Below are 14,452 nucleotides of genomic sequence, written 5' to 3' on the forward strand. Positions count from 1 at the left end.
AGCCTTCATATCTGTTTATTTTTGTCCATTCTATGTATCCTTAATACACATTACTTGAAGAGAGATGGTGGTATCCACGCCGAAAACGTTCAGAAAATCATACAATGAACTTATCATACAGTTTATCCAGAATTTGTTGTGCTATATGACCTTACTTAGGATTCATTAAATACAGCTTATGCACAAGGATTTGAAACACCACGTAGACATGCTATTAAAGTGAGTGAGTATGGTCTTACGCTGCTTTTAGCAATATTCCAGCAATATCACGGCGGGGGACACCAGAAATGGGCTTCACACATTTCGAGAATCGAACCCGGGTATTCGGCGTGACGAGCGAACGCTTTAACCACTAGGCTACCCGACCGCCCCAGCATGCTGTTAAAAGGGGTAGGTAACGATGTGATGGAAGTTAGCGATAGCTTCGTAACCGTTCATGTTTAGAAATTACATTTGACAATTATGTAAATCGGCCTGCAACTCATACACTCAGACATTGTGTAAGAAACAGGCAAAGAAATCATGACCTGTTGTGTTTTAACGGTACATTGAGTGATGGTTTCAGCAGGCGATGTCATGGACTTCCGATCGATGACTTCGCGCCAAGATTGACACACCGGATTAAGATCAGCTTTGTGGTTTAGTTAACCTTAGCTGAGGTTGTCCTTGGGCCCTGGCTGTCTGCAGACAGCTCGCGTGCATTCATTTCAAGAATAGAGCATGTGAAATAAAAAAAGTTTTTTATGTTCCAGTGAAATCAAGTTATATTGATGCCCGAGTTATATCAAGTTATACTGATGTCCGAGTTATATCAAGCTACATTGATGCCTGAGTCATATCAAGTTATATATATTGATGCCCGAGTTATATCAAGTTATATCACGGACCTATATATACAAGTCTGTGATAATATTGATCCCCGAGTTTTATCAAGTTATATTGATGCCCAAGTTATATCAAGTTATATTGATGCCCGAGATATGTTATGTTGGTGGCCCAGTCATATCAAGTTATGTTGGTGGCCCAGTCATATCAAGTTATGTTGGTGGCCCAGTCATATAAAGTTATATTGATGCCCGAGTTAATCAAGTTATATCACGGACCTATATATACAAGTCCGTGGTAATATTGATCCCCGAGTTATATCAAGTTATATTGATGCCCAAGTTATATCAAGTTATATTGATGCCCAAGTTATATCACGTTATATTGATGCCCAAGTTATATCTCGTTAAATTGATGGCCGAGTCATATCAAGGTATATTGAGGCCCAAGTTAAATCAAGTTATATTGATGCCCAAGTTATATCAAGTTATATTGATGCCTGAGTAATATCAAGTTATATTGATGCCTGTCATATCAAGTTATATTGATGCCTGTCATATCAAGTTATATTGATGCCTGTCGTATCAAGTTATATTGATGTCTGTCGTATCAAGTTATATTGATGGTCGCAGTCATATCAAGTTATATTGATGGTCGCAGTCATATCAAGTTATAGTGATGGTTGCAGTCATATCAAGTTATATTGATGGTTGCAGTCATATCAAGTTATATTCATATTTCATCTTTCAAATATGGTCAAGAATCCCACCATGAGCAACAAGTAACAGACAACAAGACACAGACATGGAGACATAGACATACTTTATTTACAACCTTGCTTGATGGTGAAAACATACAGGTGTCAACACATGAACCAAGACAAAGTTGGCAAACCGACAACACAAACTAATGGTCAGTGGAAGGTACTCCTATAGACAGAAGGTGGTCCATGAAACAAGCAGCCCCGGACACAGCGGGTCAAATATCACACTAATATTGCATAAATCAAAGATTTCTACAGAACAGACGGAACAGTCCACTGTCAGGTCTTTGACATACGTTTGGGTACCAACCATTCGTTATTCTGGGGGGATGGGCATCGAGGGGAAGGCTGGGACTTTGTCAAAAACGATATATTGTGCCAGAAAAAAAAAAAATATTTTGGAAAAAATTACATTGTTAAACAGGGGCGGTCGGGTAGCCTAGTGGTTCCGTTCGCTCCTCACGCTGAAGATCTGGGTTCGATTCCAGACATGGGTACAATGTTCGAAGCCCATTTCTGGTGTCCCCCGCTGTGATATTACTGTAATATTGTTAGAAGCGGCGTAAAACCTCACTCATTCATTGTTTAACAAAAGATTTAAGCTCAAAGTTTTTATTAAAAATAACATGTTTTTTGCAACTGAAGCTAAAACGTATCTAGTCTCCAAACAATCCCCACCATCTCCAGAATATCAAATGGTCGGCCCCTTAGAGGAAACTATTTTTTACTGATTCTAAATTGTTTGCAACGGCTACTTGCTTCTTACATCTTGATGAATCCTATATTCAGGGTAGGATCAGAGAGTTTTTGGAAAATGACTGGAATGTGAATAAGTCTTAGAAGCACCACAAAGAACTGATACAGCCTAAAGAATATCTTCACAACAGAGGTCCGACTAGAATGTGCAGTGTTCAGGGGACTGATGATGGCAATCCAAGTCATCTGGACATTCAGTGTAACTGCCCATTGATTCCTTGCACTAAGATCCATGACACACACCGAGGACATGGTGCAAGTAGTCAAAGAAGTTTAGGAAAAGCATTAGAAAATGGCAACCAGGATGACAGAACTTCAGAAATCTGCCAGTCCTTCAAATTGTTTCCTGGTTAACCTGTCTTTTGTCTCTTACGCCCAATAGAGTCTGTTTGGACCGTGGATCTAGACCAATTATTTTTTTGCATTCACGCTTTATATTTCGAAACAAATTTTATATATAAGAAGAAAATTAAATATTAAATACATTGCTGGTATGTCACAGGATGTGATTTGCATTTATATTCCATATTAAATACACGATACGTTTAATAAATGAATACAAATTGAGTGAGTTTACTATTATCACTGTGGAATAGATAGTACTCAGTCTGTCAAATAGTTGTCAGGATCAACAAATAGGTTGAAAATACTGGCAAATATGTTATAATAATTAGTTAACATATATTTGAATCAGAAATTTTGAATATCAGTGGACAGATTGGAATAATATTGTCACATCTAGCATATTGCCTTTTTTGATGTCAAAGAAAGGAGGCAACACATCTTTGTATCAAATTCCCCTACTGGCTGAAAAGGACGCAAAGAAAAGAAACATGTGGACACAATATAGAAGAAATACATTCTATTTGTAAAATTTAAAAACATTATTGACACATATCTAGATGCAGTGCTAATAATGAACATAATAATGATTCATTTATATGCATTAGTTACAGCTCTGTTGTGTATTGAGACATCTATTGTTTAACAGTTGTCATAGTGCTTTGACAAGTGAGTGGGGGATACAGAGAAGTCATACAAACTATGAAAATATGTTAGGCCACAATAAATTAATTATTAGATTGTGGCAGGAGGCATTTTATTATTCATACAATTTTTTATAAAGTGATCCAAGCATCTGTGTCAGTGGATGTGGTTTTTACCTGATGCATGGATGTCTAGTGGGACGACCGTATTAAATGGCGTGTGTCATCAAGGTAAGAATTAAACAAGGAATACACACACTGTGATTTTCTTGCAGGTACTGGGGGACAGTCCCAGAGATCAAGTGCAGTGGGTAGTTGTGGGGTGGGGTCAGCTCGGCTATAAATATAACCAAGGTATCATAACCTTACAGCAAGCCTAAGAAGAGTGAGTTATCTGCCCTTATAGTGAACCAAGTTCAACAAAATGACCACGTTAAAAATTACACCTGGGTCAACAACAAAAACAGGGCCTGTAAAATGTATGAAAACTGAGGTAATCTCCAAAAAACAAAAGCAAAAGAATTGTTTTGGATAATCAATTTTTTGTTTCCCGATCGAGTTACCTGTTGAAACGAAGGACTTGTCGAACCTTAACACAATGGTATGGTATTTCAATCAACTCTTCCCATCAAGTAAGTCAGTGACCGTAAAATATATATACATTACCCTACACTGAACCAGTTAGCTACATCAGTCCTCCACTCCAGTCAAATTCATCATTAACATAACTTCATTAATAGCATCAATGCAGAAACAATAAAAGACTAGTTGCTTTTTGGGCCATTCACAATCACAAAAGTTTGGAAATTAAAGTTAAAAGATATTTTCATTTTTCCACAGGTGGTCTAACAATTCTAATTAAAATCGCTAAGCAAATTATTTATGACTAACAAAAGTACATTAAAGTACATTAAAACAAACATGTGATATATCTATCTATATGAACAGCTTAAACTGTTTAATGGTAGACACAAATTTGACACATGATATCCGATCATTCATTCTTTGACTTGTGCCATGATCCCATGTTTGTTCAGGTGAACACTTGCTTTGCCTTTGCATGTGTTTGTGATGGACATCACCAGTGGGGCTGGATATGCTCACCTTTCTTATGATTAAGGAAATGGTTTTGTTGCTATTTTTTACAATAATTTGGAACATGAACAGATTCCTAAAGATACACCTAACTTCAAACTTTCAGCACAAATTAACACAAATTCTGAATAAACATTGTTACTATAACAATCTAGAATGACTGCATACATCATTAGCACAGGTAACTTATACAAAAGCTATATAAGCTAGGACTTCAAATAACGGAGTGTTTTGTTAAAGTCAAGAGTTGGCATAACTCCTTAGAATGTCACTGAATGTGCAATATAAGATTTGCAACAGAGATACGTTACTATGGTTGAACACATGAATCTACCAACTAATAATGAACAGTTGTTACTCGGAAAATATAAAGCTCCATAAAAATGAGAAACAACAATTCCACAATGTAAATAAAGTAAATATTGCAGAAATGGTTAAGTGCATGAAATGTATTTTTGTGATTCAACTGTTCACATAATATCTGTACTAACACAAAATGAATGAAGTTAAAAGTCTCAGTTGTTTTTCAAGCTTCATAATTTACAATATTTCCATGTTTGGTCAAATCAGCATAAAGCAAATTAATTCAGTGACCTTTACAAAAAGAAGCAACAATGTATCACGTTATTGGGTTAGCATGTTAATTAATCATATATTATACCAATTAACACAAATTTGTTCAGAGAGCAAGCATTAACTTTAAACAATTACAAAATTTATACACTACTGAAAGTCATCAGTGAATAATGAGTCTGCTTAAAAGCTTTGCTGTTGATCAAAGATGGTATGGCATGACTTCATTAGGTCATAAGCCACTGATCAAAGATGGTATGACATGACTTCATTAGGTCATAAGCCACTGATCAAAGATGGTATGACATGACTTCATTAAGCAATATGCCTTTGATCAAAGAAGGTATGACTTTACTCCATTAGGCCATACTCTGTGCATCAAAGCTGATATAACATGAATCCATTAGACCATATGCTGTTGATCAAAGATTTTATGACTTGACTTCAAGCAATATGCCTTTGATCAAAGATGGTATGACATGATTTCATCAAAGCTATATGCCTTTGATCAAAGATGGTATGACATTACTCCATTAGGGGATATGCCATTGATCAAATATGGTATGTCATGACTTCATTGAGCAATATGCCTTTGATCAAAGAAGGCATGACATAACTCCATGAGGGGATATGCCATTGATCAAATATGGTATGTCATGACTTCATTGAGCAATATGCCTTTGATCAAAGATGATATAACTCCATTAGGTCAACTACTGTTGATCAAACATGGTATGACAGGACTCCATTAGGCAATATTCTTTTGGTCAAAGAAGGTAAGACATGTCTTCATGAGGCCATATGCTGTCGATCAAAGAAGGTAAGACATGTCTTCATCAGGCCATATGCTTTTGATCAAAGAAGGTATGACATGTCTTCATCAGGCCATATGCTGTTGATCAATGAAGGTATGACATGTCTTCATCAGGCCATATGCTGTTGATCAATGAAGGTATGACATGTCTTCATCAGGCCATAAGCTGTTGATCAAAGAAGGTATGACATGTCTTCATCAGGCCATATGCTGTTGATCAAAGAAGGTATGACATGTCTTCATCAGGCCATATGCTGTTGATCAAAGAAGGTATGACATGTCTTCATTAGCCCATATGCTGTTGATCAAAAAAGGTAAGACATGTCTTCATCAGGCCATATGCTTTTGATCAAAGAAGGCATGACATGTCTTCATCAGGCCATATGCTGTTGATCAAAGAAGGTATGATATGACTTCATCAGGCCATATGCTGTTGATCAAAGAAGGTATGATATGACTTCATCAGGCCATATGCTTTGGTCAAAGAAGGCATGACATGTCTTCATCAGGCCATATGCTGTTGATCAAAGAAGGTATGATATGACTTCATCAGGCCATATGCTGTTGATCAAAGAAGGTATGATATGACTTCATCAGGCCATATGCTGTTGATCAAAGAAGGTATGATATGACTTCGTCAGGCCATATGCTGTTGATCAAAGAAGGTATGATATGACTTCGTCAGGCCATATGCTGTTGATCAAAGAAGGTATGATATGACTTCATCAGGCCATATGCTGTTGATCAATGAAGGTATGACATGTCTTCATCAGGCCATATGCTGTTGATCAAAGAAGGTAAGACATGTCTTCATCAGGCCATATGCTTTTGATTAAAGAAGGCATGACATGTCTTCATCAGACCATATGCTGTTGATCAAAGAAGGTATGATATGACTTTATCAGGCCATATGCTGTTGATCAAAGAAGGTATGATATGACTTCATCAGGCCATATGCTGTTGATCAAAGAAGGTATGATATGACTTCATCAGGCCATAAGCTGTTGATCAAAGATGGTATGATATGACTTCATCAGGCTACATAATTAAATACAGCTGCTTCAAAACAGACTAAACTGAGGAGCAGTTAATCCTGCACACCTAATATTCAATCTGGGGTTCTAGCTGACTGAACGAATCAAATGTAACAAATTGCTAGATACTTGCTGAAAACAATGTTTAACACCAATAAATACATAAATTGTACAGAAAAACTTCAAATTCAGCCTCTTGTTTCCAGAGTAATGTATTATGCATGATGCTTTAGCATCCACAAATCATTGTCCATGTGTCAGCAATGAATACAATGGTAGAAAAGTCATTCACATTGCACAACCATGTTCAGTGTGTTCGTCTTGAACCTTGCATAAATATCCCTACTGCATGGTAACACTATCAATACTGTGTAATATCTTGAATACTGACCTGAATAGAGATCAAATACCAGTTCTCAGACTCACTTTTGGTTAAGTGTGTATGGTACTGAATTGAAACCACACATCATCATTGTCAAACGACAATGATGTCTTGCATATTGCAAGCATTTATGTATCCTTCAAATGCACTGGCCTTGATACAAGTTGTCGAACTGTTTCAATGACTGTCATGTACAAATAATCTTTCAGATAACCAAATTCATAAAATAAATTACTGCAATAACATTCTTGTCATTTGGTTGTCAAAGGTAATACTGAAATATAACAATGTCACATGTTTATGCTGAACATGACATGTTAATATGTTCCCCAGTGTACGACACATCTCATTCATTTGTCCCCAATAAGTATGTGTGGAGGCTAATGTCTTATCAATAGTGTAGTAGACACATTAGTAGAGTCACTATAGCCCTCAATGGGATGGAACTACCATATTGTCTTATCATTACTAGATGTGCTCTGTCATGAGCATCCGGATATCCATCAAAGAAGAATTATCCTACTATCAATACCGGACTTCTTTGAATCCATATTGTCTGTGATGAAAAGTGTATCCTTTCCGACTTAAGAACTACTTCCTTGGGACACTGTGTAGTCTCTTCCATCAGCTCACTGATGCTGCAGACATCATTAGAGACACTTTTATGTCTCCAGGATTCATCATGGCAATGGGGATTCTTGTTATTTTGCAAACAGATCATGTTCACCAATTCATCCTCTGCATTTCGAACACTGAATGCTGTCATTCATCATCAAGATGGGACTTCATATTTGATCTCTTGCCCATCATTCATCATTCAGCAGCTGAACAGGCATCTCATTCCTAAGGGATTACAATAGTGATGTTTAACACTAAATCTTAAATGAAACGATGATTTAAATTTCTGCAATGACAAAATTATTGTCTTCAAACGTCTGTTTCATCATGTGATAAGAGGCACGTTTTTGATGGGTCTTAAAACTAGGTTCGGGGGGAGGAACAGCTCCGTTGTCCATCTTGTCCATGTGTCCCCCATCACCCTCACCACCCACTTTGCCATCGATGAAACTTGTATGCATCATACACTGACTCCGTGACGGACTCATGGAGTCACGAGATACCTGTCTCTGATTGGCTAATGGCTGTTCCTGTGACAACGACTTTGTGACATGCTTTGACCGATAGCAGTATACAACTAGAATGACCAGTCCAATGACACCGAGACTGGGCAGAGCTATGCAAGCGGTCATGATCAAGATTTCTCGGGGACCTGAAAAATAGAATAAATAAATATGTTCACTGGTCGTGACTAAAATGCATCTCTTATCACCAGGATCTTTTTTTCGTCAGAAGGCATAAAATGAATTCACAAGACAAAATATTACCAATCTTCTTGAACAAATCTGTTCTGATGGCATATTCTAGCTAAACCAGAAGACAATAAAATTTTCATGGCCTTTAAATATATGGCCAAATAACTCAACATATATAAGTTTGGAAAGTGTAGGATACTTGTTCTTTTTATCTTCATAATGATTGCCTGATGTTACCTTTATTGAACTTACACACTCTGATGAAAAATATTTGTAAGTTGGATTGAAATTTGCATGAAGGACTGGGTTTTTCAATTTTACACCTCCAGACCAAGTTTCATTAGTTCATATTGACACAATCAATACATGAAATTGTTTACAACATACTGGTAACAAGTTACCATATTAAAACAATTTATATATATAATAAACATCAGTTAATTTGTATTTTTTACAACTTGTTGAATAAGTATACAGTGTTTCTTGATATTGTGTTTATTGGTACACGACATCTTACATCTCCTCTCATCACTGTCGTCAAAGGGCCCACAGTTTGGGATGCGATCACATCGCAGTGACTTGTTGATGCAGTAGCGGGGCATGGAGGGGCATATCGTGGAAATGCAGGACTTCCCTCCTTCACACAGAAACTCGTCACAGTTTCCTGCTGGAAAAAAACAGAGATTCCATGTGTGCAAAACAATATATTACTCAGTTAATACAAATAACATGTTTTACCATCTCCTTACTCACTGGCACCTAAAACTTTTAATGAAAATTGTGTGAGTGGAAGATGCTACCAGTAGAGCAGGACATGATCATGCTTCTCAGGAACACCTGGTGTCTTCAATGATTTTCAGTGATTCCACCCATAAAACTTTCATCATTATTATGCAGATTTTGGAACCTGTTTCGGCAGATATTCGAGCCTGAAATTTCTCTGGGATTGACTTTATGAATTATGTCAAATGTATGATAATGAATGAATGAATGAGTGAATGAATGAATGAATGAATGAATGAATGAATGAATGAATGAGTGAATGAATGAATGAATGAATGAATGAATGAATGAAAACATACCCAGTTTTGAATACCTGATGAAACAGATTCCATTGGGCATAAAGGCAAAATAGCAGTGAAAATTATAAGAATGAATCTCTGAAAATCATTGATGACTCCTGGTGTTCAGGAAAAGGGTAAGCATGTCCTGCTTTATTGGTAGCACCTGCCACTCACGCAATTTGCAAATGAAGTTGTGTTTGTTGCCTGACACCACACAGTAGTGCTCCCGGCATCCTGTAAACAAACCAGACTATGGGCTGAAATCCTGCCACATGATAGTGCATTTACTGATTTTGTTGAAACTAAAAGTGACATTTGATGTATATTGTGCCAATTGAGATAGTGGCGGTGATAAGATGTATTTTTGTGCCTGCTCTTCTGAAAATACCATCCAACTCAAAAATGAAACAACCTTTTTTTCTCCACCAACTGGTCCATCTGGACATATATATCCCTCTCTTGAAAAAATGAACAGATTTCCTGTTTTATTGAAAGGAGAATCAAGAAGGGCACGCACGCACGCATCAATGTGTAATCGCAATAGTTTTGGATGCTTCTCCAAAAAGAGAACTGAGTATGCTCAACATTTGAAGCTGGATGTTTCTGGTTGGTCAAACTAGAGACTGAATGCTGACACCCACTGACCAGGCCACACATTGTCACCATCTGATCGTCATTAGTTAATACATTGGTTCTGGGACCTATTTTGCCACAGAGTCCCCAGAGTAAATGGGCGGAACAAGCATGACAGTAAATGACCATTGTGATGTCCCATATGTTTTCTCAGGTTGTTTGAGTAAAGTTCACTCTAATCAAGAAACTCTACGGTATATATTCAGACCTAATCAGGTATAAAAATAATATCACACTTCATCACAGAGAAACTAGTTTCTCCATTGTTCTCATGTGTACATCTCTTTACCTGAAACCAAATCACTTTGAAACCCAGTGCCTGTCAGTCAAATTCCAGACCAACCATTAAAAATACCATTGGCGCTGACATGGATTTGTTACAAGATGGTGATCTAACCATCATTTGATGGTCCCTGATGTATTCGCCTTTACTTTTGTGTCAGGCTCTCATCCACTATTGTCAAGCCACTGGGGAAACCTCTATTAGGCTTGTGTATTTCACAATACTCAGCATTGCCATAATTAATCTAAATTGACTGAGAAAATATTGATCTTGTTTTAAAAATCTTAGTTGGAATGACATTCCAGCACGACATCAGGAAGAGATCGTTGTCAAAGGAGTCATGTGACACCATGGGCTTAGTTCGAGAGCATGTCAGCACTCGAGGCAACACGTTACAGGCCATCACTGCATTGGCCAATCTCATTAAAACCTGTCTTTCAATATTGGAGTTGAGTTTGCTGAAAGGTTTTATAGACCCGTTGTGTCCAACTGTTTGAAACCACTGAAAAGGTTAGTTCTTCATAACCCAGGTCGTAGTAACCGCCATTGATTTCAGAAAAAACACATTTCCAAACTGATGCTAGAAATAGGTTTTGAGTGTGCCTCCATAGTGTTTACTTTGAGGTTCAATAATCTTGAACATTGTTAAAGAAGGACTTACCAGTCTGTGAATCCAACTCAGACTTTATGAGATTCATGTATTGTTATGCTTTCTCAGATTAGAAAAGGCTCTATATCTCACTGAGGCTTCAACAAACATGCGACAGCCTCCGTGGTCTAATGGTAGAGCGTCCGCCCGGAGAGGGGAAGGTCCGGGGTAATACCAAAAGACGATAAAAGATGGTACTTGTTGTTACCCTGTCTGGCACTCGGCATTAAGGGGCTAAAACAAGGACTGGTCGGCTCGGAGTCAGTATACTGTGTCTGAGTGTGGTATTCATGTTAAACTGCGGCATGGTATCTCAGTGTGCTAGCACTATAAATCAGCATCAGTCCGGACTAGTACAAGCAGCCACACACACACATACACGTGCATGCACGTCACTATGTAAGTGCAATAATCTTGGACGCAATGTTAAACCCCATTTCACCTCACCTCACCTCAACAAACATGCGGTGGTACTTAGAACACTATGACTGGAGGTTTGGCAAGATTTAAGGGTTTAAGTGAGTATACACTTTTGGACAACCAACAAAAAGCAGAGACATCTGAAGCAGGAGAAGAGTATGGTTTTTACACCACTTTTAGCAATATTAAAGCAATATCACAGCAAGGGACACCAGAAATGGGTTTCACACATTGTACCTGTAGCAGGCGTGGAGTCATCCCACAGATGACATACTTACCTTGTCAGCTTGCTGACAGGGTTAACCTCTTTGGTCATGTTATGGCCGCTACATTGGCGCCCAATGTGGGGCTGAGCATGTTCATATTAAATTTGAGCAAAATAAGCCTCAGTAACCTACTATGCGGCCTGGGACGTGCCTTCTGTTGATGGGGGAGTATGTAACAGGGCGTGGAGTCATCCCACAGATGACATCCTTACCTTGTCAGCTTGCTGATAGGGTTAACCTCTTTGGTCATGTGGACTAGGTGTCCGACCTCGGATCAGAAGGTCCATGGTTCGAATCCCATCACAGGACTCAGAAATTTTATAGCTGCTACATACCCATGTGGGGAATCGAACCTGGGCCTTTGGGGTGACAACAAACCCTTTAACCACAAGGCTATCAACCGTCCATGAAGATTTAGAAATAGTCACCTGACCAGCAGATTCATTCTCATTCTCATTGAAATCAGATTTTCCCTGTCAAACCTTGATAAACCTTCATTAGAGATCATGTCAGGTGGATTTTCTAATCAGGCAATTGGCTTAGCTAGAGGCATCAAAGTCTCAGTACAAATGAGTGGAGTGTTTAGAGATCTGATTTGTGTATCTCAAAACAAGTATATGGACAATTCTAAACAATAACAACTGTTCTGTATTGTGGATATTATACACACTGTTGTGATGAAGTGCCATGACATTTACACTCAAGATGGTGTTCTGTCCTGGGAACGTTTGTGTTTTCTGTATTTATTGGGTTTTTTTACTTTTGTTTAGATGGAAACTTCTGAAGTGGTAAATAATTGCAAGAAGAAGAAACTGCACATGACAACGGATTGTATTCGAAAAATACAGAATGTAGTAACTCCAAAATGTTTTAGAGTCTTTGTAAATTCATAATTCATATATGCCTGGGTTTCTGCAATCTCATTAAAATCAGATCTTAGTTCTCGCTATCGCTAAGCAAAGATCTCAAGACATCCCATTACGGGTCACGTTAGAACGATCTTTTATGTGACCAATCAAAGTGTTGCTTACCAGATCATGAAAGTGACAGTCGGAAAGTGTTTTCTAATCATGCAACCTCGAAAACGTTAACACAGGGTATTCCGAACGACAATTACAGCCTGTACGACTGATTCCGTTAAAATCATCGTCTATCTCTCGCTTCCATGGGAGAAACATTTGAATGGAAGAGGTGTTGCACAGTACGTAGGGAGCACTGCCATACAATCTCAGCCATATACTAGTATTAATAATTCTGGAATGTTCGTTTGTTCAGTTTTCAAAATTTTAATCGGGAACTGTGTCAACATATTTTTCAAGCGTAGTCTGAAATGGAAGCCGCCAGGTTGAAACGAGTGCTGTAGAGCTCGAGAAAGCTGCTTTCTAATTGCCTGATGTCAACATCTTGTTAGTCATTTCAGTTGTCGGTCAAAGTTTGCGAAAGGTCGTTCTAACTTGACCCGTAATGGGATGTCCTCAGATCTTTGTTAAGCGACAATGAGAACTTAGATCTGATTTTAATGAGATTGTGGTTTCTGTTTTAGATTCTTTCTCATTTTACATATATACTACTCAAAATGATTTTAAAAACTTCTGTTTTTTTGCTATGACAAACTTTTCCTGTGTAGTATATATTGAAACATTAGGTACAGGAGAAAATGTCTCTTATTATATAATGCAGATAATATACTACTCAAAAGAAGTTAAGGATCACCTGATTCTTTCATATTACAATAGTTAATCTCTCATGCCATGACAGATTAACATTACCAATATGAAAGAATTGGGTGATCCTTAACCTCTTTTGAGTAGTATATTTCAAACTTGGATACCGTAAAACCAGTTTGAAACATTCTTCCGCATGACATTTCTAAAGACAAATAATCAAGCAATACACCGACAAACAAGCCATAGAACCTGACACAAAGAATGTTTCATAAAAACATACACATGTATTTCTAGATGGAATGTCATTCTGCAGTTGGGTCCTCTTGCTAAGATCCCACTGGGAAATCTTACACTTGCCCTAACAAAGCCGTAATTTTGTTAAAAAATCTACTTTAGTGCCTTTCAATAGTTAATCTAAAATGGTTACCATTGTAGCAAAGAGACAAAAAAATTGCAAGGACTTAATTCATCATTTTTCTTCCCTGAATAAAGTGAAAACCTAACCACTTTCCCTATTACTTAATTTGAGTAAAAGTCTATGTTTTTTTCTGAAATCATTTGGAATCCAAAGAGAGCCCTAATGTCTAAAGGATTACATTCATTTTGTGTCCCATTTCAACACTATTCAATCGCCAGTGCTTTGAGGTTCTTCTAGGATCACAGGACTTTTTTAAGGGGAAGAGAAACTGATTGCAGTTTGATTTTGTGATTAGAATTCTTATTTCTTTAAGGAAAGTGGAACTCTAAGTTGTGTTTTTTAACCCACACAAGTTTCTCATCAAATCCTCCAAAGACCAATGACAGTTTATGAGGTCATGTGTCCATCGCCCGGGAAATGACGAAGTAGCCCAATTCCGTGGCTCTTTCTTGGTGCGTTACCATTTGCAACAAATTGCAGATATCTTATTTATCTGAACTCACATCTGTAG

The 14,452-nt window shown here is 37.7% G+C and overlaps 1 protein-coding gene across 2 annotated transcripts in view; it reads right to left on the reverse strand.

Annotated features, from left to right (window-relative positions):
* Positions 1-1,642: 1,642 nt before the first annotated feature.
* Positions 1,643-14,452, reverse strand: part of LOC139474275 (neuropilin and tolloid-like protein 2) — a 216,688-nt gene continuing 203,878 nt past the window's right edge. For both annotated transcript variants that reach the window (XM_071257216.1, XM_071257215.1), the window contains 2 exons: positions 9,059-9,208; positions 1,643-8,498 (listed from right to left, as the gene is read on the reverse strand). In XM_071257216.1, the coding sequence (XP_071113317.1) occupies positions 8,125-8,498; positions 9,059-9,208 (524 nt within the window). In that variant the 3' untranslated portion in view covers positions 1,643-8,124. The remainder of the gene's footprint in view (positions 8,499-9,058; positions 9,209-14,452) is intronic.

The sequence above is a fragment of the Haliotis cracherodii genome, unplaced genomic scaffold (genome assembly GCF_022045235.1).
Source record: "Haliotis cracherodii isolate W230 unplaced genomic scaffold, xgHalCrac1.p SCAF_3, whole genome shotgun sequence".
In the NCBI taxonomy this organism is placed as follows: Eukaryota; Metazoa; Mollusca; class Gastropoda; order Lepetellida; family Haliotidae; genus Haliotis; species Haliotis cracherodii.